Source organism: Zingiber officinale, chromosome 4A (assembly GCF_018446385.1).
Source record: "Zingiber officinale cultivar Zhangliang chromosome 4A, Zo_v1.1, whole genome shotgun sequence".
Lineage (NCBI taxonomy): Eukaryota > Viridiplantae > Streptophyta > Magnoliopsida > Zingiberales > Zingiberaceae > Zingiber > Zingiber officinale.
The window spans coordinates 4,905,093-4,930,222 of record NC_055992.1 but is presented as its reverse complement, the minus strand read 5'-3'; the positions used below and the strand labels follow the sequence as shown (position 1 = coordinate 4,930,222).

Here is a 25,130-nt window from a genome sequence, read left to right as displayed (position 1 = left end):
TTTCACTAAAGATTAAGTCTAAATTCTGAAGATCAAAGTCAATAACATTTACATCCTCAAACTGGCTCATCGTATCAATGTTTCCTATCATTCTCTCTCCATATATAAATACAAGATCAAGGTTTCCTTGGTTTTTATAGGAAACCACGACTTCCCAAAAATCTCACAATCAGTGAAAATTGGAAAAAACAAAAAGAAAATGGTCCCCAGAAACACAAGACAGCTCCATTTTCTTTACTGGTTGGCAAGATCATGGATCATTATCAATGGGAATCGTCAAAGAGGTAATGCACCTAAAGTTATTGCGAATTGTTTTGAGCCTCCATCAATCTCCTTTCTGCCGCCAGGCCTGCTGCAACTGCTGGTGGTAAATTCCTAAAGCTTGCAGCGCGATCGTTTCCGTCTTCATGCGTCTCAGACGAGCTTGCCAACGGGAACAAGGACTCCACATCTTTTAGTGTCCAAAGTGGCTGATCTTGGTTTTTGCTAACTTTGGCACTAATGACAGAACTGACTGCTCTAGACATATTCAGCTTGTATATACTCTCCTCTATAGAGTTCTTGACCTGTCACAATAAGGACAATGGACAATGAGGTAAGGATGGCTATAAAAAAATTTAAAAAAAAAAATCGCATAGAAATCAGTACTATGAATCGGTGAATAAATGTCTTCTTATCCTGCCCGACTCTATGGATGCGGCTGATTGCCTGTGCTTCGGCTGCAGGATTAAGCAACGGTTCAATGAGAATAACATGCTGGGCTTCTAAGAGATTCAGACCATTCGCTCCATGTTGAACAAGCATCATGAGGACTTGGGTAGGTTTTGCAATGAGCTGCCCTTTTGCCTTTTCACCTCGTGAATTCTCTTGTCCTTTAAATTGTGAAATTGCTACTTGCGATTTCCTATAAGTAGATTGGTTGATAGGTGCAATGACAGATTAGATTCATTACAAATATATACATTGAATAAAAAAAACACCATAACAATGTTGACTAACTCTGGAAGGTCAAAAGTACATACACCACAAAAAAGATTCTAGAATTTATGTTACTTTGTGGACTTCTAGTGTTACTCTTGCTCGTATATTCCTGTTCACTTCTAGAAGATTGTTTATTCATACGCCATACTAGTGATTATTTATGTCTATTGTTATGCTAATCTATATGTTGGTGGATTTTATTCTTGTAAGTTCCCAAAAATATTAGGAAAGTTTAGAATGAAAAACTTGGAAGAAGCCAAAAAAAAGGTGGAGGATATTTGTGGTCAGCATTGGACTTACAAGATCTTAAGAAACAAACTATTTTTAAGATTTGTACAGTATCAACTTATTAAAACATAAAGAAATAAACTATTGTTAAGTGAGAAAAGTTCAAGGATGATTCATATAGTAAGTAACCAACAATACCTGCCACCTTTCATCCGAACAAATGTAATATTATTAGCAGCTAAGGCATGTCCTAACACATCAAGAACATCATTCCAGCTGGAAAACACAAGAATTTTGGCCTCTTGATCATTTAAAGTTGCCCATAATATTCTTCTTACAACCGCTTCGATCTTAACGAAACAAAGAAAAATGGTTAGATTGAACTTATACATGGTGGTACTTCAACGAAAAACTGGTGAAAGATATAAATTAGCATGGGAGTCTGAGGAACTGCTAGTATTTGTTTCAAATTCTATACATCCTGGTAAAATCAAACTGACTAAGATTTGGTAGTTACTTGAGTTTTCCAGTAATGTGTGATATTAGCAGCACAGAAAAATGAGATGTAAAACAAAATATCTGGGAAGATTGGCCAACTTTAATTTCATCAAAAGTACAAACCTATAGATGGTCAGATGGGTGTACGAAATCAATGTATACATATACTAAAAAACTGAATCTTTGCATTTTCTATTAATTAATGACCACACCAGCAAAAATCAGTTTCTAGTTTCAAGTAACAATCACACGAGCAGTAAATTTAAGCAAGAAATGGCTTTACAATGTTGAACTAAGACGAATAAGTACCTTCCTGAAACTACATGGTTAACAAAATTCCAGTTCTTACCTAATAAACATAGTTTACTAGGCTCTTTAAATTACTGGAAAATTTTGGAAACCTTAATTCAATGAGAAGCATACCTTAGTTCCATATGATCCTTGGACTGTGATACTGCTTTCAGAAACAACTTTAGGTTCAGAAGAATTAGGTCTAAAATCACTGCCATTCTGTTTTTCATCTACAAATGCAATGTTCTCGAAGTCTGTACGCTGACGACAAGTAGGACATGTAATCCATTTTCGTTGATTTCTTCCAGAATGCACTACTGCATATTCAGTCATTTCAAGACAACCTAAAATAATATGGATATCGTTCAGAGGGCACAGTTAGAAACGTTCAAATATTACTGAAAAGAGGATGCTAGGCTATAAAACCTTGTACCAGTAAACAAAAGTTGATTGGCGAACAAGACAAGACAAATAAGATATGTAAATGAATCGGATGACATTATGCACCTATTTCCAGCAGGAGATGGATTTAAATGCATTTTCAACCAGAATACTCAAATACTATCCTGAAAATTAGATTGATAAAAACGGGAGGCTCACCAAAAACTATGTAGCTAAAGTAGATATAGTCAATTCACAAGATGGATTCTGATAAATACCATATAGCATAAAATAATTGTAATGCTGTCAGATTTTACATAGCATCAAATCATAATAATAATAATGCCATCAGATTTTACAAGGTCCGAAACTATGGATGGCTTCAACTGAAAGCATATTGCTACGCATTTATACAATAATAAAGTCCAATCTGTGAAAAGTTCTCCTAGTGTAACCAAACAAACGAGGAAATCAATGAGAACAACACTAGCACAGAAAAATAATGAAAAGGTAAAACTGCTCACATTTGCAACAAATGACATGCCCACACTCAAAAACCATCTTTTGATTCATAATTTTCTCATGACATATAGGGCAAGGCTCATGATCTGTCTGAGTCACACTTCCTTTAATTTCATCAGAAGCTGTATCATGAGGCATAGAAAGTGAATCAGAATGATGAGGACTTTTTTGACTAGCGAAAGCCATCCCCTGCATCAAAACATTTAGCTGATTAAGAAAACAAGGATTTGAAAGTTGCAACATCCAACAGAAACATTAAAGAAATGTTCCCAAAATCAATAATATAGCAAGCATAAATATTTGGAAGCCACATAAAACTACATAATCAGGCTCTATCAATCCTGCATGGGCCATGTGTATCTATTCTAGATCCCTTTAAATCATGGCTGAACAACAAGGAAGAAACTTAAATTTATTCCACAACCACCATGCTTGCAGTCCTGCCACACATGGTGTTTTTGGCAACATCATGGTGATTGTGTCCAAGTCAATTTCTCAACCCAAGTTCAGTGCACATGAAGTTCCTGGGCAATGCAACCTCAGTTCCACCACTACCTGTACCAGAGAAGCCAAAAGAAAACCACAAGAAAGTGTTTCTCAGGATTCTATTGTGGGACTCCCCAAATCTGCAGTATTTTGTGACTGTCGACAGATTTTCAAAGTATGTAAATTTCATATTGCATCCAAAGAATGTTCAACAGAAGAGACGCCCAACATAAGTGTGGTGAAATATGTGGGGACTCCAAAAAGTACTGTGAGTGATGGAGACTCATGATTCACTGGAAGGTTTTTTAGACCAAGCTCTTCAAGCTACTCAGTTTGGATTTGACAATGTCGACAGCCATGAATTCGCAAAAAAATAGCTAAACTGAGTGAGTAAACACTATTTAGAGGTATATCTTTGACACCATGGGTGTCAATTAGAAGGAGCAGGGCCAAGTTGCTAGAAGTTACTCCATTCTACTACAACTTACACGGAGTAAATCATCATGAAGAAGCCCATTTAAGATTGTTCTAAGTCACTACACTTCAAGCACCTTAGCCACCACCTACAAAGTCCAACAGTATTTCAACACGGGTAAAGGTGGCATTAACAAACTGAATTAGCATGATCTTACTTGTACAAAGCTGCCAAAAAGATGAAAAATGGTCAACAATCACAAGAGGACCCATGAAATTCCAAGTCAGAGACATGGTCCTCATGAAGTTATATTGCCAGAAGAGGTTCAAAGGCATTACCAATACTTTGATAAGAAGAAAGTTCATTTAAGATCATCAAAATGTTCTGATGGGAAAGTTATCTATAAGTTTGAACTCCCTTCCAATGTCAATGGCCATCACGTTTTCCATATGAGTGTTCTCAAAACTTTTCAAGAAGATAAGGATGATCCTTTTAGAGGACAATCCAAGCATATACTCCTGCTAACATGCGCACCGAAGTAAGCAACATCCTTGTTGATTGAATGGTCAAACGCCCAATACATGACATGAATACTTGGTTCATTATAAGGGATAGGTCGAGAGAAACAAAGTGAGGAGTCAACTGAAATTCTATGTCAGTTCTCCATGCAGATATAGAAATTTCATGTACAAGAGGCAATAGAGGCATTGTCAAAATCAATAGGGAGAATGTCATACCAAGCTACAATATGTTGTCAGGCAGGCTCTTTATTGAGGCTCAACACTACATTAGTCTTTTGATGCAGCATGAAATATTGCACCACAAAAAAACTCGAACAATTTATCCCACCAAAGAGAAAAAATATAATTAATTGAAACATGGCGGCAAAAAGGCGATTCGCTTGTCTCCAGCGCCTTCACGGCTTCGCCAGCCCGTCCCTAGGCCAACACGAAAGAGATAAATCACGGATGGCTACTAGCCTTGGGCAGTTGAATAACGCATGAGGGAGGGCAGGCACTCGGCAACTAGCAGGGATTTAACCCTTAGACCTCATGGTGGCAACACCACATGCACTAGCCAACTGTCCATCCTGAGGGAACTAATAATTAATTGAAACATGATTTAATCCAGGGTGGCATAGCTTGTCAGTATCAGACATATTGAAAGGCCGTGGCAGTATTGCAATAAGCAGGAATGGTTTTGGCATTGATTAGGAACATCGGGTGTGGATTGTGGAATCCAGTCGATTTCTTTGGATGAGGCTCAAAAAAAAAAAACTAAAGCATGCAGGAGCCTTGGTGGAAGGAGTTGGCAATAGAAAGGATGGGAACAATGGGACATGGAAGAAGAGTAGTTGTCCATTTTGAAAGGAGTCAGTCATGTTTTCCTTAAGTGGGAACAGAGGTGCGCAGTCACTCTAATGTGTCAGGCAGTTAGGGTGTCGAGCTGTTAGGCAGGCAATTGTGTCAAGGTTGAATGATTGAGGGTTGTGGGTGTGAAACATAGATGTTGGAATCCTTCATGCGATTGGTAGTGTAGGCAGAGTGATTCAGAGTTCTTTTGAGTGTATAACTTCAGGACAAGAAGGAAAATGTGAGACTGAACTAAGAGTTTTGCTTCGATACCAATTAATGCAACATGAAAAATTAAACCTAAAAAAAAAACAATTCAACTAACCAAAGAGAAAAAATGTTATTGACTCAAAATAAAACCAAATCGTCTAAAAAGTCCTAACCTATCTCTGAAAATTACAAAAAAAAAATTAAAGATTTAACTTACCCCTAAAAATTATAACAAACACTTTAAAAAAACAACCTTGAACAATAAAACAAACTTATAAAATTAAAAATAAACCCTAAATTCATCCATAATTGTCGAACTGTGTTACCTTTTAGCATAATTGAAGTAATCCATGCCTCATTATAATGCATAATTCCAAAGAGCCATACCAATTTCAAATGCTATGCAACATTTAAGGGTCTTGGGATCATTCTTCAAAGGTACTTTCAATCCTAAAATCAATATGCAAGACATACAACCAATCAAGCAACAAGTAAATGCCCTCAAAGCATTCAACCTTTTCCCAAAGTGTCTCATTATTGTTTTTATGATTTCCCAACCATTTCATTGGCACTTATAGTCATTAATTATGTTTTAGAATATGTGGAGGTCTTGGTCTTGGTCTTGGTCTATATAAAGCTCCCTTTGTTTTGTGTTTCCCTCAAGAAGAATCAAGTAGAAAACATCTTTTAAGCTTAAGTGTTCTTGTGCTCATTACTCTTGTTCACTTCACTTTTCTCCAAGGATTTCTTGAGTTACTGTAAATCAAGTCAATGCTTGAGGCCTCACATTAGTTACAATGGTGCAACTGCATGACAGAAGCAATGAATCCAATTTTTCTGATTATACAAAGCCAAATACTAAAATTAAATAAGAAACTCTACTAACACTTTGCTGTTGGTGAGCTCTTGTGAAATATATCAAATGAGTGATTGACAAATTCAATACACATTCCAAGCTATAATTTTAATGAGGCAATAACAATGAAAGTACAGAGTAACGGAGGCTTTAGTTTACCTTGAGATAACGGAGTTGTCCTTTAAGGCGCTGTAATGATGACAATGAAATAAATTTTTCACTAGTTAATTGCAGGCTAGATGGAATCACTTCTCCTTTACTTAACACATTTATAGGAGCAGGTTCATCCTCTGTTTCTTTTAGACTCAATCTCGTGGTAGCCATTTTGATTTCATCATGAGCACGCAATACCTGAGCTTGAGCTCTTGACAAGGATCTTGCATGAGTGTATTCCTTGCGCATAACCTAAATAACATTATGGCTGAAGAATAATTATCTTAACATATTTTAACCATGCTTAATTAGCACAAAGCTTCTAAAAACAGACAAACTTTTTAAAAAAGGAAAACTAAGTCATGCCATAGAATAACAGCTTAAATTGACGTCAACTTCAAGATTGGCTAGGTAATGTTTTACAAACAAGCAGAGCGTACCCCAACAAGCAACATGCCAAACAAGAAAGAATGGATCCATCAGGTATGGCTATATTACTCTTAGGATAAAACCATGTTGTACTACGACATGCTACCTGCATAGTCATTGATTAATCAACCAAAAAAAATGTTGAATAAATGCAAGTTATAGTGATCGTTAAGTTCAGAATGATATGGATGTGTAAGTGTCTTCTTTCTGTCCTTGGAAGGATGCAGAATATCATATTTATAACAGAAGTAGAATGACAAATACCAGTATCAAAATTATATTGACTGATGCTGCATCTCTAGATATCAAGCTATTAACAAAAGGAACATATAGTAGCAGAAGAAAAACAAAGCTGTAGCTAGTGTGTTCCTTTGCTAAAGCTCAATTAGACTAACATAGTACAACAACTATGATTGATATCCTGTCCTCGGCATGCTGCTTGAGACAAGTATCTCAAAAATGCCTCATCTATTTCTACATCTAGTGCTTATGCGTTTTGTACATACAAGGAGGCATAGTTGGCAGCAACACTATACTGCATTATTTGAAACCCTTGAGTACCTTTTGACTTCCATTTTGTGCCAAACAAACAATCAGACAAGCTTCTTGCACACAGCGAACAAGTGAACCAACTAATTATCCAGAACAATATATGTAACAATTAACAAGAACAAAATCAATAATAAATCAAAGAAATACCTCAAAAAGATGCAAGTGCTTTTTAGCAGATTCCAAGCCCTGCTTTCCTAAGATCGACTTCGAGTGGCTTTTTATGACTCTAAGAGTAGTCTCCAGTTCAGAAGGGACTTTCAATACCTAAATTAATCAAAACCAAAATGCAGATCTGCAAATACTACAATAATTAAACAAAGATAAAACTAAAGTAATGCTTGTTATTACATATAGCATAATGGTCATAAACACCCAAAGATAATGGACATATAAGTATATAACCTCAACAAAATCAATCAAAACTCCACAAACAGGATCACAAGACATATATTGTCAACTTTTTTGTGTTGGAAGAAATGTAAATAGCAATGTTATTAGTGTACATGTAATAAATTTTTACTAAAATTCTAGAAGATACTAAATAATAATTTTCTAATAAAAAATTTCAGAAAATACAAAATGAAACTGACAAGTGTTAAGCTGAACATGCATTACTTCTTTGAAAAGGACGATCCTGAGAATAGAAACTTGATGTTTACACACTATTTTAAGCAATTGTTAACCTACATTCACACCCTATATGGACTTGTTAGTCATAATGCAGATAAACTTGATCATAGATATTGTTTTTATATGCTACTGTGAATACTGATTTTGATGAGATCTCAGAAACTCCAGGACTAATTAGAACAAAACTAAGTTGTATTGAAGATCCCATGAACAAAATTTACTTTAACAATACTACATAAAAGTTCAAGTATTGAGTTGAATGGACGAGTTTCTGTATAATTTTAAAATTATCATGACATTAATAATAGGGTAAAACAACATAGCAAAGTTGAGGGGTTTCTAGATTTGTGGTCTTCCTCTATCTTAAACAATAACTCCAGGACAAAACCAAATAAGTGCCCTGTACTAATGAGAAGATACCGAGATAAAAAGAAGGAAAAATGAATGAAATCTTTTTTCACTCTAATTATCTCTACACTGGCCTCGAGAAATTATACCAAGTCAGAGGAGACTTTACCCTGGAAGGCACCCTGAATGTTTGAATCAACTTGCTAAATTGTTTGACATTATAACAGGTATTGAAATTAGCTCTTATACTTGACTCTTCATCTATCCCTTCATATCAGGGTCGGGTACCCTGACACTCTATGTAGACATTTGATATTTCTAGCAATCACATGTAAAAAAAATTAAAAATAGTCATGTGAGATATTTGGATTCATAGCCATATCAGATACTCATATCCAACTCCAAGCAAAATAGAGAATAAAAATATGAATCTCATGGATCAGTAGTCGTGCAATAAACATCTAAGAACAACATTAATTTGGAAACTTGCAGTTGGAAAACATATCACAGCCTACATACAGTTCATAAGCATTTTGAATTAGCCACTACATTATTTGAGATGCAAAACACCAAAGCTGATGAGCTAAATCCCACCTTGATCAGAGAAGAAATGAAAAAAAATGGCATACAGAAAATCAATTGTACTACAAGAGATAATGAATGCATCAATATGCATCTACATAACTACCTGAATAGATTCTTTAACAAGACGTTGCTTAGTCTTTCCATTCCCATTGTCAACTTCTGTTGAAGTTTTCTTGTTACGGAAAAAAAGATTTAACTCCAAATTTCGCCTTTGCATGTCCAAAGCTTCTTCTACTGATTCAAACATCGCACAATTGCTTGCTTTCCTCACAAGAGCGAGTCTAGCTTCATATACCTGGAGTAATTTAGATTAGAAAGGAATTCAGAACTTACAATTACAAATCATAAAATCACAGATAACCAACCTGGAATAGATTATCAAGTTCACAGTGGAGACATAGAATGCCATCGCCAACATCATAACAATTTGGACAATATCTAAGACGCTCAATGTCGTCGTCCTTGGGATTGGTCATTGTTTTATCAATTTCTTTTAGTCGGCAAATTAATTCTTGCCTGGAACTTCCCAAAGAATCAAGACTAGTCTGGATATTGTACATTAATCCACTTGTGCTTCTAAACCTGATCAACAAAAAGGAATTGGTTGACAAAGAAAGAGCATCTCCAATACTTCACCTGTTCATGAACTTGTCAATCCAGATTATTCAACTCTTCATCTCATAAATAAAGAATTGGTTGATCTCATCTATTTACTAACCTAGAAAAATTCATAAGGTGACACCTTAAAGAAAAACAACAAAAAGAAATTAAAACAAACCTTGATGAAACTCTCGATAATCCTGCACTTTGTGCATTTCTAGAGAGAGCTTGCTCAATCTTCCGTTTAAGGTCCTCTGATGATTCCTTGTTCTGATTAATAAGATTAAGCGCATGTAACCACCAACTGCTTTGATTTTCTAGCTCATTTAAATTCTTAGAGACCTGGAAAGAATTATACAACCAAATTTTTTAATGGCAAAGCTTGAAACACACATAAGGTTGAACTATTACAAGATTTAGGTGGTAATTTTTTCCCCCTTTTTTTTTTTGACTAACTAGAAATTTTCATCAACACTTGGATGAGCACGTGGTTAGCAACTGAAAAAAGAATTTTTCAAATTTTACATGATATCCTGAGTTATATAAAACAATATTAGTCCCAACCAGTACTTACAATACCAAACGATCTCAATTACTTTTCTATAAATACATGATGTCTTAAAAAAACCATACTTTTAGCCAATAAAAAAAAATGATGAGAACTTTATTGCATATACCAAGTCCAATAAACATGCCTTGAGTTGGCATAGAAATATGATTCCGATAGTTGGAGACAAGATTCGTATGAGAAAACATAGTAAATGAGCCTCCATTTGAGCTTCCAAAGATTAAGGTATATGAACATCCATTTGATCCCCATCAAAGTCTGCATTGAAACCCTAACAAACCAATGGGTGTCAAAAAAATAGTGCGCTCCCAACCTGTATGGCAAATGTATGCAACGTGGGCACTCTACTCAACAATATAGGATGCCCCTACATAACTTCTTGAAGTATCTCCCACATGATTTAAAATTTCAACCCGTATCAGAATTTCAATTTATGACAGGAACGATACGGTTTCGGTACTGTATTGTACCGTACCAATATCACTTCGGTATTTTTTAAATATAAAATGTTTAACTCCAAAAAGGAATAATTAGAAGTTAAAACCCCAAAGGAAAACTTTTTATTGTAACAACTTTTAGTCTTTTACAATGCAATCAGAAATACGTATGAAAGGGAACATATATATGACCAAGTACCTGCATGGATGAAGTTTTGAATTCTTCCTGGGCCAAGGACAACTTCATAACAAAGGCAGATAGGTATTTCTCTTTAATGGTTTCACACGTCTTCCTCAAGCAAGGGATAGCATAACATCCAGATGATACATGACAAGGAGCATCACTTTCTGGACTTGTCTTTTTACTATCTGAGGAGAAATGACTAAAGGTGCCATCATCGTGTGTATTATGTTGCTCCAAAGATGAATCCTGCCGAGTGAAAACTGGTTTGCAGTCCATATTAGTTTTGCCTCTCTTTACATAGTACTTCCCAAACTTGTCCATGTAAGGTGCTTTCCTTTTCTTCACTTCATTATTATCAGCAGGGTTTGATCCAGCTGATAAGCAATGTTCTGAAAATTCAGAAGTGAGAGGGATTATTTCAGCCAGGTTGTGGTGAATGTGAAGGTTCAACAATGGATCCAAGCGAAAATCAAGCGAATTTTCATCAGCTAATGCCAATGCTTCTTTATACAATGACACAGCCCTTTTTACATCCTCCTCAATTACAGCTAATCCAGCTAGACCATTTAATGCACTAACAACTTTTCGTAAAGCTTCTTCTCCTTCGATTTTGGCTTTTCCAATAAGAACCTATAGAAAATTTTGAAATTATAATCCTCAAAACACGAGCATATTTTTTGAAATAATGGTACATGAGGTGAGACTACTACTCACGTCTAAAATTTCTTCCATGGTCAAAGGATTTTGTTGCAATGAGCAGAGACCAGAGCTTCCCACTTGTGGATGGCAACAAGCCTGACGGAGCTTTAAGAGTGGGCCAACAAGCTTTGCAACTTCATTATGTGAGAGGAAGTCACAGCGTGAAGCATCAATGCCTGCAGATGAGTAGGCATTGCATCATAAAGGGAATTGCAAATAAGCAGAGGTTCCCCTGAAGTACGATAAATAATAATAGAGGCGGAAAATTAACTATTACCAGGCATAAATGTTCTTTTACGAAGATCACCCTTCAAGTTTTTTATAATTTCATGAGCATGGGTTACACAAGTTTCATGTTGTTTCTTATAGAAATGTTCTTCGATTGATGAGAAAGTAAGCCATGACAAGCATTCTTCCTGAGGCGGCAACTCTAGCTCCTCAGCCACATGCAGTTTAGATGACCGCCACATTATTTGCTTAAAGAAGTTGTGTACAAATTGCATAGCTACTGCTTCTCTTTTCTGTAACAGAAGTATTATAAAGGACCTTCGTAAGTACAAAAGGAGTTGCAACATACAGAGACCAGATCCGGTTAACAAAACTTAATGTAAGAGTCTATTGAATACTGATGGTTGCTAACCCCGAGGAAAATTACAAATCTTGTAATATGTGTCATTGACAATGCCAAAAGAAATATAATGACACATATAACATACAATCTTCTTCTAGTATTTGAGACAACAAGCAGCAAATATTTGGAAACATGGTCACCCACCTCCTATGATTAAGAACATTATATCATAGTTATTAAAACCATACAATTCAGGTTATGAACCACACAATTTAATCTAATTCTGATGCAGTGGATAACTATCGAATCCGTTGATTCATGCACGAATACCGGAAGTGACTATCAAATCTGTTGATTCGCATACGAATACCTAAAGCGGCCTTCTAATTCCAGTTGATTCGTGCAAGAACACTAGGAAAAAGGAAAACTCGTCGTTCCAAGGAGGAGACGACAGAAAAAAATAGCATTAATAAAAAATTGTCAAACATCAACCCAAACAATTGTTTATATAGACTCTAGATCCTAAAATTCAAAGAAAGGAAAGAAATCATAATATTTGGACATCAATTCCTATCTTGCAAAGAAAGGAAAGAAACCCTTTCCAGAAAAAGAAAATTTCTAACAGAAAGAAATTATCAAAATAGGACGCTTAAATAGACAAACCCCTAACCCATATATACCGGGTTTACCAAAAAAACCATAAAAACGGATATGACCAAAAATAGCAAAAAGATGTTCAGAGGCTCTGAAAAGGATCTAAACGGTGTTTTTTGGGCCCGAAACTTGACGGTTACAGTTCTAGTAACAAATGTAAATCTTTGAATTCTACACGCGTAAGTGCAGACATAACTTGATTCCGAGTCTCGAGTTAAAAGTTATGACCTCCGGAATCTGCATCAAATTCAAACTCAAAATGGTTAGAACCATATGAGTGAATCAAACAAGTCAATAATTAGTCAAATTCAATACACTTCGTACTGATTCAACACATATCAACCAATTCATGATTCTCAACTTAGCCATTAATAAGATGTGGTTGAGTAAATAAAACCTCATGACTTATTTTATGAGGATTCATCTTTGACCCTTTATAAATCATATTGTCTTCGACCCTTTGCTCACCGAAGGTTACTTCTTTGACAGTAACTCATTGTCTACAACCTTTCACTTGTGAAAAGCTACTTCTTCAACGATCCCTTATCATCCTCAACCCTCATTAGACATCTCTCAGACAGTCAAGCATGTCCGAAGCTACAGTGCTTCTTCCTCAAGCATCTTGGACAAGAGGACATCAATAGATCATTGACCAGAGAACAATGACAAATAATCAATCAAAGGATAGGAACAGTCATCAACCAGAGCACAACAGATCGTCAACCAAAGGACCACAATAGATTCAACTATAGACTCCCAACGTCAACATCTATATTCCCTAAATGTCCACACTAATCGATGTTGATTAGAGTTAGTCTCACAACCCGCATCCATAGCAATCTCATCAATGTCTATATTACTCATACACATTTGACCAATAGACATCACCCCTCCATCATCTTTAGTGACTCTCATTTATTCCTCAAGTCTCTCTAATCAGAAGATGTCAATATCTCCTAGCCCTCATACTTAGCCACCGACAAAGATGACTTGTTGACTAAGATGTTAGACACTTTTTTCCTTTATAGGTGCGTACAATCATTGAGTAAAATGCTAAGGAAAAGAAGACCCAGTTATGTTAAATCAAGATGCGGAGGAGGAGGATTTATTGTGATAGAATACAAGTATTTTATATATTTCAGTCATTCAGACAATAGATGAAAATTTTAATGATATTTTGGAGAAATTTAGCTAATAATATTATGGTATTAAAATTCCTTAGTTATATGTTTAGTAGATCAACTAATGAGTTATTTGTAGAGTGGTTCTTATAAGTTATAGGTTTGCTTCACTTCCAAATATGTCTGCTTAGTGACCCACTCAACATGTAAACATTTGACACAAACTCTTAAACACTATGTTTTTCCCAGATAATATTAGCACAAGGACATCTACAAGCCATGTCCATGAGCTCCAACTCTTTGGGTTGTTTAGTATTGACATTTGCTAAAAATGAAGTCCTCACTTACACCCATGTCAATGAATAAATGCAGGTTTCCACAGAAAAATAGATGAAACGTTAACAGAATACCATTAAATGGAATGACAATTTCAAAGAAAATGACAACTAATTTATATCGCCATTAGGAGAAAGGTGTATCTTCAATACATGCTAGTTAGGAAATAGCATGCTCTCATCAAGTTCAGAGGAGGCATGTCTGTTCAACTTTCTGAGATAAACAAGCACTCCAGGCTAAGAAACTTCAATATCAAAATAAGATATTTAAAAAGATACATAAAGTATTATAAAAATATCATTCAGAAAAAGGTTACACAATTTATTTTTAAACAAGAAAAACTTGGAAAAGATCAAAAACTGTTAGTATGGGGTAGGTTCATAAAAAATTAGAAAAGAAAATGCAAACATCTCTATTTTGAAACTTGTATGTCAAAATTGGTGCTCATGTGTCAATCTGTTGGAGTTAAAACTTCTCTGCATGAAATAAATTTGCTAATTAACTGACATATTCAAACAATTGAAGACACAATAACCTCACCTCATAAGGATCTCTAACAATTTCAGTCCACCACCGATAGACATCAAAAGGAGTTGCTCTAAGGAAACGTAGAAGCCCATACATGTCATCAAGCCTCCGTTGAATAGGTGTTCCTGTGATACACCAGTGATGTTGTGCATGCAGACGCATTGCCATCTCTGTCACAGAAGCTTGGTGGCACTCCACCATCTGTGCTTCATCCAAGCACAGCCTCCACCAAGTAATCCTTGTAAGTGGAGTAGGGACAACAGGATACCTGAACATATTAACAAATTCACTAAGTATCCATCTTTTTTTTCTTCACTTATTGTGTCTGCATGTATTAAACATTAAATGAATTAGTTTTGTAGAAACATATTTTGAATGGGGAATGTTTCTAAGGAGGTTTTGCAGAGTTTAATTTCTCTATTGTCCAACCTAAAGATGTCAATTCCTGTTGCAAACAGCAGTCAGTATTATGCACTCATCTTTCCTTTCCTGATGAACTCCTCTGCATTTTCAATTGAGTACAACTTTTGAATTTTTTCTCAAAAAATAGAACAAGGTTTATACAATGAAACCTCTATTGTAAAAGCATGCAAATATACGTAATAGGGATTAGAATTAGAGTATTGCTTCTATCAACAGGAAAAATTATCCAAACCTTTGACAAAATTTTCTAGGCATGCACTGTTTTGAAAGTCGGAACAGAATGTTTCAAGGACCAGGATTTGCACTTACTGGAGATTTTTCCTGTAATTCCAGATTCATCAACACCATGGTTTTGAGTACTAAGAAGGAAAGTATGTGCTTGCTGCTTAGTTGATTTTGGCGCATAATAAATCTTGAGCTTATATCTAAAAGAATTTTGTGTGGTAGTGTACATAAGGACTTGATTGACAAAATAGCCCAAGGGTTTCATCAAAACAAAGAGCAGCACAGCACCAACTTGAAAAAGAGTAACTTTTTGGAAACTAAGAAACTAACCATGTAATTTAGCACCCATTATATAAATCATGAGCATTCTGATTTTTTTCATGGATCAAAGAAAACAAAGTTTTAGCAATTACACATTCTGTTTGATACTTCAATTTGTATAACTCCTCGATAAAATGATAATGCACCGATTAAGAAAAACATGCACTAAAAGAAGACACAAAGAGAAAAAAAACAAACAAATGAGATGAACTAAAAAGCAAACAAACAAGAAAATCAAATGTTAACATGGGTACCTCTTTTTGAATCTTAAAAAGTGACGATCACCATCATGCCTATCAGAATCATGTGACAAGTCTTCTTTTAATACATCATAGGTTGTCAGAACAATGTCTGCATTAGCCAGTTCCATCATATCTGTTCTTGAAGTAATTGAAGAATCTAAGTTCCTTGCACCTTCATAATTGCAGATTTTAAGAGATCCAGACCTTGTATGACTAGATTAGAGAAATAGGTTAGCTCCGCAACCCAAGCCAAATACACAAATCAATGAATTAGAAAACTGTGTTTATATAGAAACTCCCAATAAAGATTCAAATGAAAACAATACAAACCCTTTTACTAAAAAGGGATTAAACTGAAGAAAATAACGTAATATAAAGCAAAGTGAAGGCAATAAGAATGGATCTTCATGCTGAGACTTTTATTTCACAGCCTCAACACCAGCAACTTGGGTGGAGTTCTATATTCCCGAAGCAGTCTCCTCCCCGTAGTTAACTGTCTAGGCTCAAGAGAAGATTACATTCCCAGGTTTAATTTATTTTCTGAGCTAAGATTCACGGCATGTTTTTGGTATCAACATTAGGAGTATTCAGGATGATTCAAGGCATTTGTGATCTGACTGGTGATCATTTGATAATTTGGATTTAAGTTTGCAATTTATGGATGTAGAAATTTTTCCTTGTCAATATAGTCTGCTTGCTTGCTTGCTTTGGGAAAAAGATATTTTTGCCACTTTGATATACCTACAGGATCCTCACGCATGCTCCTCCACCAGCGGTCTCAGCTTAGGCTGGGCTGCCTATATATAGTATGAGAGAGATAAGTCTTCAACCTTAAGCTTGCCCTGCAGACATTATATCCCATATAATTATCTCATTTCTCAATTGTGATGTTAGAAATTTTATTTCACTTTGCCCAATTTATAACCACAACAGTTCTCAACCCACTTATTTCCCATCTGGTGCACTTCAAGATTTTTTTAAAACTCTTTTTACCTTCTTTTATCCTCCCTGATGTAACAATAATTAGGTAGATTCTTATGAGATATTCAAATCCCACATTCCCTCAAAAAATTCCTAGTATTTTGGCCCACTTTTTTTTCTAATTTGTTTAGGATATTCAGTTGTAGAATAGGATATTAGTTCTAGTACATCAAGAAGGAAAGTAGATGCTCCTAACAAGAAAACATAAGATGCTTCTGTCTCTAATATCGGACTCTTCAACTACCCATGCACGCCCATGTTGGATACTGACACTCACCAAGTGGAGACCTATCCTCTATCAATCACTTTTAAAAGTTTCTAGAAACAGATGTATTAGACACCTTAATCCACATTCATTCATTTATTTGCACATAAGTCCAAGTAACGTAGGCTCTAGACACTGGAAAAGTGCTTGCAAAATAGTTACATAGGATTTATATCTTATCCATAAGAATACAAATGAAATGGAAATTTGATTAAATCATTTAACTCCCTTGTAGACTAACTATCCACATCATCAACTTAAAAATATATGTATCCACAAGTTGCAAATTGCAAGCTTAAATGCATGACTTAGGCAGATGAGCTTTTATCTTAAATTAGAAACCAGCTTGGAATGGACAAAACAAGAAACAAAAGATAAATGTTCAAAGAAAAAATTTGCAACATGTTCATGTTCTACTGCATATCAGTTTCTCCCATCTCTTTAAGTGTTTATGATATTTTTTCTGTCAAAATTATTAGGTAGTAGACCAGTCCTCAATGCTGATCAGTCAATATAATATACTGAACCCCAGTTTACTGATAAAATAGTGTATTAATGGTTGTGTCTTATATTATAATCTTCTAATAGTTTATCAAAAAGAATTTCTGAAAACAATTTATGTACAACAGCAGCAACCATACTGAAAAAACACAAACAAGTGCTGCCATAAACACACATCTATAATTTCCAAGCTTTTCAATGATTGGAAGTAGAAACGGCACAAACAAACAATGGAAATGGAATAAGAAAGTTACTTAGAGATTTAATGAAACAAAAGAAAAAACATACCGCAGTATCTCTGATTCCCACTGAGCCAATATAGGTGCTGGGCATACTATAAGAGTTGCACTACTGCATGTGTCAATTTTGGCTGCTTGAATAAGCTCTGAACACAGAGAGCATATGTAATCCTCATCAGTTTCTGTTTTGATGCTAGTATCTTTGTACTTCCTACTACGCTTTGATTTGGACAAACCGTTTACAACACCATCTTTGGAGTCATTTTCATGTGAAGTCAAACAGTTCTTCTTAGGGAAGTATCCAACACACTTGGCGTGTTGCCAAGCATCACAGAAATCACATTGCACCCATAATCCTGTATATTTTGAGCTTTCACTGGCAGCTCCACAAATACACTCAACACGTTCTCTTTTTTGTCTTTTTATCTTGGGTTCCATTTTGTTAGAACGAGAGTAATTTTGGTAGGCATAACCTGCTTCCATGGATGGTCTACGATGGGCCAAGATGCAAGCCAACAACTCAACAGTCTTTCCCAAACCCATCTCATCTTTATTAAGGAATACAAGAAATAGGGAAATTGGTAATGGCATGGTGTTAAGAAGGTAATGGAATTCTGTGTAAACACTAAAAAGAGAAGGAAAAGATCAGTTACCAGCTAAGATCCCACCAGAAACATACGTTGATGAGCTTGGACGCATAGAAATACTTCCGCTGAAAAAAAAAACAAAAGAAATCAAATAACTGAAATATTGTGGCATGCTACGAAATTTATGTCATGGTGAACAAGAACAATTTGAACAAAGATGAAGTTGACAATGGTAAAACACTTCTATATAACCTAGCACATGATTTTCAGTTGCAACTAATCTTCTTGTTGTCCTTGTTGTATATTATTACCATTCATTTTGGATTCCTTGCTTCCTATGAAGACTTTTAAGTTTAATCATCAAGGGGGTTTTATCAGGCTAGCAAAGCTTAGAAAGAGCTTATCCTGAAGTAGGCCATGACTTCATGGTAGCTGAGATTCTAAACTGAAGCTTAGTAGTAATTTTGACGTCTACTCTTCTCTCTCTCTCTCTCTCTCCCCCTCCTGTTTCAACAGCAATTTTTTTTTGGAGACGAGAAAATGTCTCCCGAGTCATTGAATAATATACACAAATAAAGATACGGAATCACATTGCAGTTTGTGAGGAAATGAGAAATATTGAATAATCTAATGCATTTTTAATCATGCCAAAATGAATGAGTAAAGAAGAATTTATCAAATGAAGCTCTAGGAGATTGATCCAGTCTAAACAAAACAATTTTTCAGTTTACATTAAAAGCCTAATATTCACCTCGTCAATATTACCTAGAAGGAAAGCAATTCTTATATCAAACTGAAATAGTGACCATTTGACACTACTCCCGAAGTCGGAGAAAGAGGGATCTATATGCAACTGGTATAAGGTCAAGCCACCAAAATGTAAAAGGAACACATGTAATAAACAGACCACAAATATGGTCCATAGTATTTTAAGAAGTAACAAGTTAAATTGACAATAATGCATCATATAATGTCGCAAAACTTATATGAATTGATATATAGTATATCAAACTAACTAACAAAAGCATTTAATAAAAACAACATTTATCACATAACAATTAAATTAGGCAATCCATAATGCCAAATACAGATATTTGCATATAAATCCAGACAATGCATATAACAAAAACAAATAACATACAAAAGTATAAAAGGGCAGCCCGATGCACGAAGGTCCCGCCAATATAGGGTTCCGAGGAAGGGTCTATTGTACACAATCTTACCTTGCTTTGCGAGAGGCTATTTCCTAGACTTGAACCCGTGACCTTTAGGTCACACGGCAGCAACTTCCGTTGCGCCAAGGCTCCCCTCCAAATAACATATAAAAGTATGTTAACCAAAAAATGGAGTCCATACAAAAGAAATTGTGTGTTCACTTAAGCAACGTACAAAATATGTTTCTTGTACGCCTAGACAGAGAAACTAATTTGATGCTTTCTGAAACAACGAACAGACTGAAGAAATTTCAATCATAAGAAAGAATGTGTCTATATAATCAACACAAATTTACGAGTATCCTTTGTCACCCATCAAGTTTTGAGCATATCGATGAAATCATCAAGAGATGTACTAATAATACTACAACAGATGCATGTGATCCCAATAGTAGACTTCCCTAAAAAAGGATAATTAGCCCCAATAAGCATGAGTTTTGGCGTTAGTGTGCAGATCTTGTATTTATGCTCATATCCATAGTTCAGAGCGCTAAAAAATACATATGAGAATTGGATCAATCACCAGCCAAAGTAAGGTAAGTAGCTGTGAATCTATGCAACTCTTTTTGATTCAAGAATATTGATGGATTTTGTCAAATGCCATGGACAAGAATTTGATAGGAACAACCCAAAAGGTATACTTTTTTTCATTTAATTTCTCTGTGGCAATACTTATAAAACCCATAAGATTTTGAGAGATTGTAGAATTAAAAGATAGGGTAGTCAAAGAACCTGACATACTTTGGGCACAATTGGTTCGCAAAATGCCCTTCCCTTGATGAAAAGGAAAAATGGAGCAAAGTTTTAGGCTGGTGGTGTTTTTGCAATTTTTTTCTTTGATGCAAGAATTGCATGAAGAAGGGGAGCCTTGGCGCAACGGTAAAGTTGTTGCCATGTGACCAAAAGGTCACGGGTTCGAATCCTGGAAACAACCTCTTGCAAAAAAGCAGGATAAGGCTGCGTAAAATGGATCCTTCCCCAGGACCCCGCGTGGCGGGAGCTTCGTGCATCGGACTGCCCTTTTTATGCAAGAATTGCATGAACAACACAGGCTATTGTTAGTGCAACAAGACAATGAATTGAAAGCTTGCAAACCTTAGTCGTGAGAAGCTCTAATGTTAAAGAACTCTCATCTATATTCAACATAATAGAGACATAAGATGGACAGCATCTGTGGAAGGAGATGTTGCCTATGTCTCTGAAATCACAAATTGTACCAAAGAAGAGGGATCAAAGATGGTAGGTCAACCAGAATGCCACAGGAGAAAGTATTGTCTTGACCATAGAAATGAGATCAACAAAGATGGAGGCTACTAGCAAGAAAGAATAGGATAGACTCTAGATTCCGTTAGGCACATATACACCTTCTGGTTCCACTATTGGAATAAAGAGAAAGAGTATGGATTACTTAAAGAGTATTATGCAATTGTCATTAACATGTATGAAAACTTAGTATAATCAAGAGGAGTATGTAGAGAGGAATATATGGGTCTTAGAAGAACATAAACAGAAATTGCTAGTTACCAATAAAGTGTAACTTTGATAGATCAAATGAGAGAAAATAGGCTAAGATGAAAAAGAATGTTCAAAGAAGAATAGTAGATTTCGTAGTTGAAAAAGTTGAATCAATTAGAAGATATGAGTGTTAACATGTGAAAAAGAGGATCCAAAAAAATAAAAATCAACCAAGTGTAATTGAAGCCTTGAGTATTACTGGTGATAGAGTCATATTTACAGCTCAATGGAGCAATAAGATACAGGAAGGCGCTATCCAAAAAAAACTGGGACGCACAAGTAGTCCTTGTATACCTGAAAACAAAATGAGCATAACAAGTTCCACATATTATCATATTTGCCGTAATTGTTAAAAGCCTTGAAGGAACTGACTTGTTGTTCACTTTCCTCTTGGGCATATATTCATGGAATAGACAATTTTAATTTTCAACATTTCATACTTGTTTTATTTCTTAACTATCTGTTTGTCACTATTATCATTTAAAATATATAATCATAATGATAAATAAATAAATAAATAGCAAAAAACTGGATTATCTAAATTTACATTGAACTAAAAGATTGTTAGCCATCATTATTGATTGAGCCATGTCACAACCATTAGGATCTACCAATCATGACATGATTCTTCAATCATTTGTTGAGGCAAGCAAAGAATGAGGCAAGTCTAGCACCCACATGTTGATACATTCATAACCATTTGTAGTCAGGCGTCTCTTAACGATCTCCCTTTCACAAGATCTTCTACCTACAGAAACCTTGCCCATAATGATCCTGTGCTAGTGATAGCTTTTCTGATAGATAGTTAAGGATCTCCCTACTCAAGCTTTGGAAATGTCTTAAAAGAATGATTTTCAAACTAGACAAGGAAAGATTTAATATCAAATTTTGCCTCTTTAAAGCCTTACTTGAATGGATTGTAGAACATTTTAGGACTTTGATCAACAAAACTAATTGGCACAGAATATGGAGCAGATAGCTGAACAGCTACTTTCTCGCCTAAAGTTGTGGCTTCCTTCTCTCTCTGGACCATCCAATATGCTGCACGACGCTGGTAAGGCCTTAAACGAGGAAGCAAGTCAGGAAGTTCTTCATCCAACATAGGTTCCTCCCTGATGAGAAACAAATAAACTGAAACTTCTAAAGCAAATTATCTTGCAACCAACGGACGAAATAATAATATTTTTGTATTTAAAAAATCAAATTGTAGCGTTGGTTGCATCAGGGAAGAAATTGACATAATAACTTCCCCAATTTTGTGGCTAAATCAAAAAAATATGCATGACAGCATGATAACTTTTTACAACTCCACCCATATGTAATAGGATAAATAATGAAGGGAATTGAAGCAATCTACATCTAGATTACATGACTTTTAGTACACACCTTGACCTCTTAATGGCTTCAAAAAATTCAGCAACATCAAACTGTGTATACTTGCTTTGGTTGTTGGTAACAGCTTGATCCACTGGGAAAGAAGGGTCTTTTACTCCATATATAGCTTCTAAAGTTGTAAACTCAGGGCGTAACCAGGCCATAGCATTCATCATACTCTTTCTCCATGGCTGCCTCACTGTTTCTAAGAGGGAATCGGATGCATCAAAAGCATTTTTCAGAACTTCTATCCTAAAAATTAAGGAAGGAGCTTTCTCAAAATCTTCAACAACATGAATGAGCCTTAAACTCAGGAACCCCAGGCTCACTAAGTGGACAAGACCTGAGACACCCTCATCAGACCCATCAAAAGTACCGGATAATAAGATGGACCGGTTTCTTCCATCCTCTGTACAGTGATCTTCTAAAAAGAGAGACTCTAAAAAGATACTATTGACAGCTGATAATACAGGCCACTGGCCTAATCGAAAGCTACTCCTCTTCACATTGCATAGATGAAATCGTAGAGAAAACTTTAACTTATTCAACCTAGCTTTGATCAATCCATAATCAATTATTTCACCAGCATTGTTAACAGAATTTAGAATCACTTCAGCTATATCAACATGTTCTGTGGAACCCTGATTATTGCAATCTATATCAATATAAATAGGTTGGCTAAATTCGGAATGTTCCTTGTCATCTTCTACACCTACTTGTTTGCTTGTCTTAACATTATTCGAATTGTGTGCTTCATTACAGCTAGGGGAACAGACTTCAGATAGTTTCCCTCCAGACCTAATTGGGTGGGATTTCTTTCTACCCATCTCTTTGGGCAATGGGGTTAGGCTCAATAACCCATCATAACCTGAATGGGACTGTAAAATGCCTGCAAAACAAGGAGCAAATGAGATATACAGATAAACTCTTTTTTAGAAATTGCAAGGAACAGATAAATAAATCCGTAAAAGTTGCACTCTTGAGTCAATTCAAAGAAGCATATTGATAGAAGAATATTTGGTTAGACTACGAGAATGAAGTTTTCCTATTTTACCTCAGTAAAGATAGTAGAATGCGACCAATAGTCGTTTGGTCTAGTGGTAAATGAACTAGATACATGAGACTTTCAGCTTTGAATCTGTAAAAGAGCACTATCAGGAGGAGTTTAACCTTGTCGCACCAACCCCAAATGGAGAATTATCTTACATCCCACCTCCAATGTGGTGTGGGGATCCTTTACTAATTCTTCTTCCACTTATAGTGAAACAAAGGGTAATCTCTCACATTCAGCTTAAGAAAAAATTATGAAAAATATAAATCCTATGTCGTAATACCACAGATTCCACCACCCCAAAACTATATTTGGATTGTACTTCAGCTATATCATATGTTCTTGATAATAGCAATATTGTTCCCATTGCTAATTCAAAACCATGCATGAGACCTCAACCTTATACAACTCCTCTATAGCCACAAATAAATGTAAAGACTAGTTCAGTATTATCGCTTCCTTTTGTTTTAGGGTATAAAAAATAAAGATCTCTTGGAAAGTTCCAAACTAAACCAATGAAATTTTGGTCACTTGAAGAAAATGGTCAAAGACACACAAAAAAAAAAAAAGTAAAAATGGTGTTCTTGAACAATAAACAAATAAATAAAACTAAAAAAATAAAAGTCAATAGGAACTAAAGAAAAGGCATCGATCGCCATAAAAAAAACATTGAAGCACTACTACAATGATGAGAACCAAATCTGGTAACAATATAGCAAGAACAAAAATTTTAAATCGGTAGGGATAGATGTTGGATGAAGTTGGCTAAATGACCTGCAACGAGCTATCTAGACGAATTTATGGTGAAGTGTTTTTCCAAAACCCTTTCTACATGGTCGCATGGAGAGGTAGAAAATCAGAGCATTAGACGCTAAAACATAAGCATATGGATTAAACAAGCAACACAGGCATCTAGAGACAAAAGAAAAAAAATTTACGAATAATAGAGTAAAATTGAAGTACACTTGAAATAATAAATCAGACATAGGCATCCAGAAAATTCCCAACTTCCATCTATAGGTTAGCTTCAGCAATCACAATACCAATATCAGCAAGCACGATCTTTTCGGAGTCAGATAATAAGAAACCTTCAAGCAATTTCGAGAAAACAAGAAAGAAGATGAAGAAGCAGCACATTTATAAGGCATTGATGAAGTACCTCAGCAAAGAGCTTCCCGCATGAATCACGCGATGGCAGTTACAGCGGTGACGATAGAAACGAACGGCGAGCAGAAGAGAAGGGCAGAAGGGGCGAGCGACGAGATTGTTGGGATTGAGAGCAGCCTAGAGGTTTTGGCTTCCGACTTGCTCGCTCCGGATTGAGCATCGAGATCTGACGAAGTCCATGCGGCGGATGAAGAGGAGTGCCAGATCCGACGGATGGATACATTTTATTCGAAGACGTGGCAACCCCTGGACCCTTCACATCCCTTGGTAGATTGTGCTCTGGTGATCAACATCCGCATCCACACGCACGCTCCAAATCCAATTGCACCATTTTTTATATTATATAAAAAATGTAACATATGTGCCGTGGGACCCTTCTTTCCAAATATACAAATAAATTATTTTTAATG

At 35.6% G+C, this 25,130-nt stretch overlaps 1 protein-coding gene across 1 annotated transcript; it reads right to left on the bottom strand.

Annotated features, from left to right (window-relative positions):
* On the bottom strand, positions 1-24,910 carry LOC121969350 (E3 ubiquitin-protein ligase SHPRH-like). Its single transcript, XM_042519399.1, has 20 exons — positions 24,713-24,910; positions 22,515-23,391; positions 22,037-22,240; positions 18,466-18,524; positions 17,862-18,360; positions 15,839-16,039; positions 14,628-14,883; positions 11,683-11,926; positions 11,421-11,581; positions 10,722-11,336; positions 9,696-9,859; positions 9,283-9,499; positions 9,021-9,212; positions 7,502-7,618; positions 6,380-6,625; positions 2,904-3,090; positions 2,131-2,342; positions 1,408-1,559; positions 649-904; positions 1-566 (listed from the first exon to the last, which is right to left on the bottom strand). The coding sequence occupies exons 2-20, from the start codon at positions 23,327-23,329 to the stop codon at positions 300-302; spliced, it is 5,064 nt and encodes a 1,687-aa protein (XP_042375333.1). The 5' UTR covers positions 23,330-23,391; positions 24,713-24,910; the 3' UTR covers positions 1-299.
* Positions 24,911-25,130: the final 220 nt, after the last annotated feature.

Excerpts from the sequence above, each read along its gene's own strand:
- LOC121969350 (XM_042519399.1), bottom strand. The coding sequence starts at position 23,329 with ATGGGTAGAAAGAAATCCCACCCAATTAGGTCTGGAGGGAAACTATCT. Across the intron at positions 16,040-17,861 it reads TGGGAATCAGAGATACTGCG|TCATACAAGGTCTGGATCTC; the intron begins GTATGTTTTTTC and ends TCTCTAATCTAG. Across the intron at positions 3,091-6,379 it reads GACAACTCCGTTATCTCAAG|GGGATGGCTTTCGCTAGTCA; the intron begins GTAAACTAAAGC and ends GTTTTGATGCAG.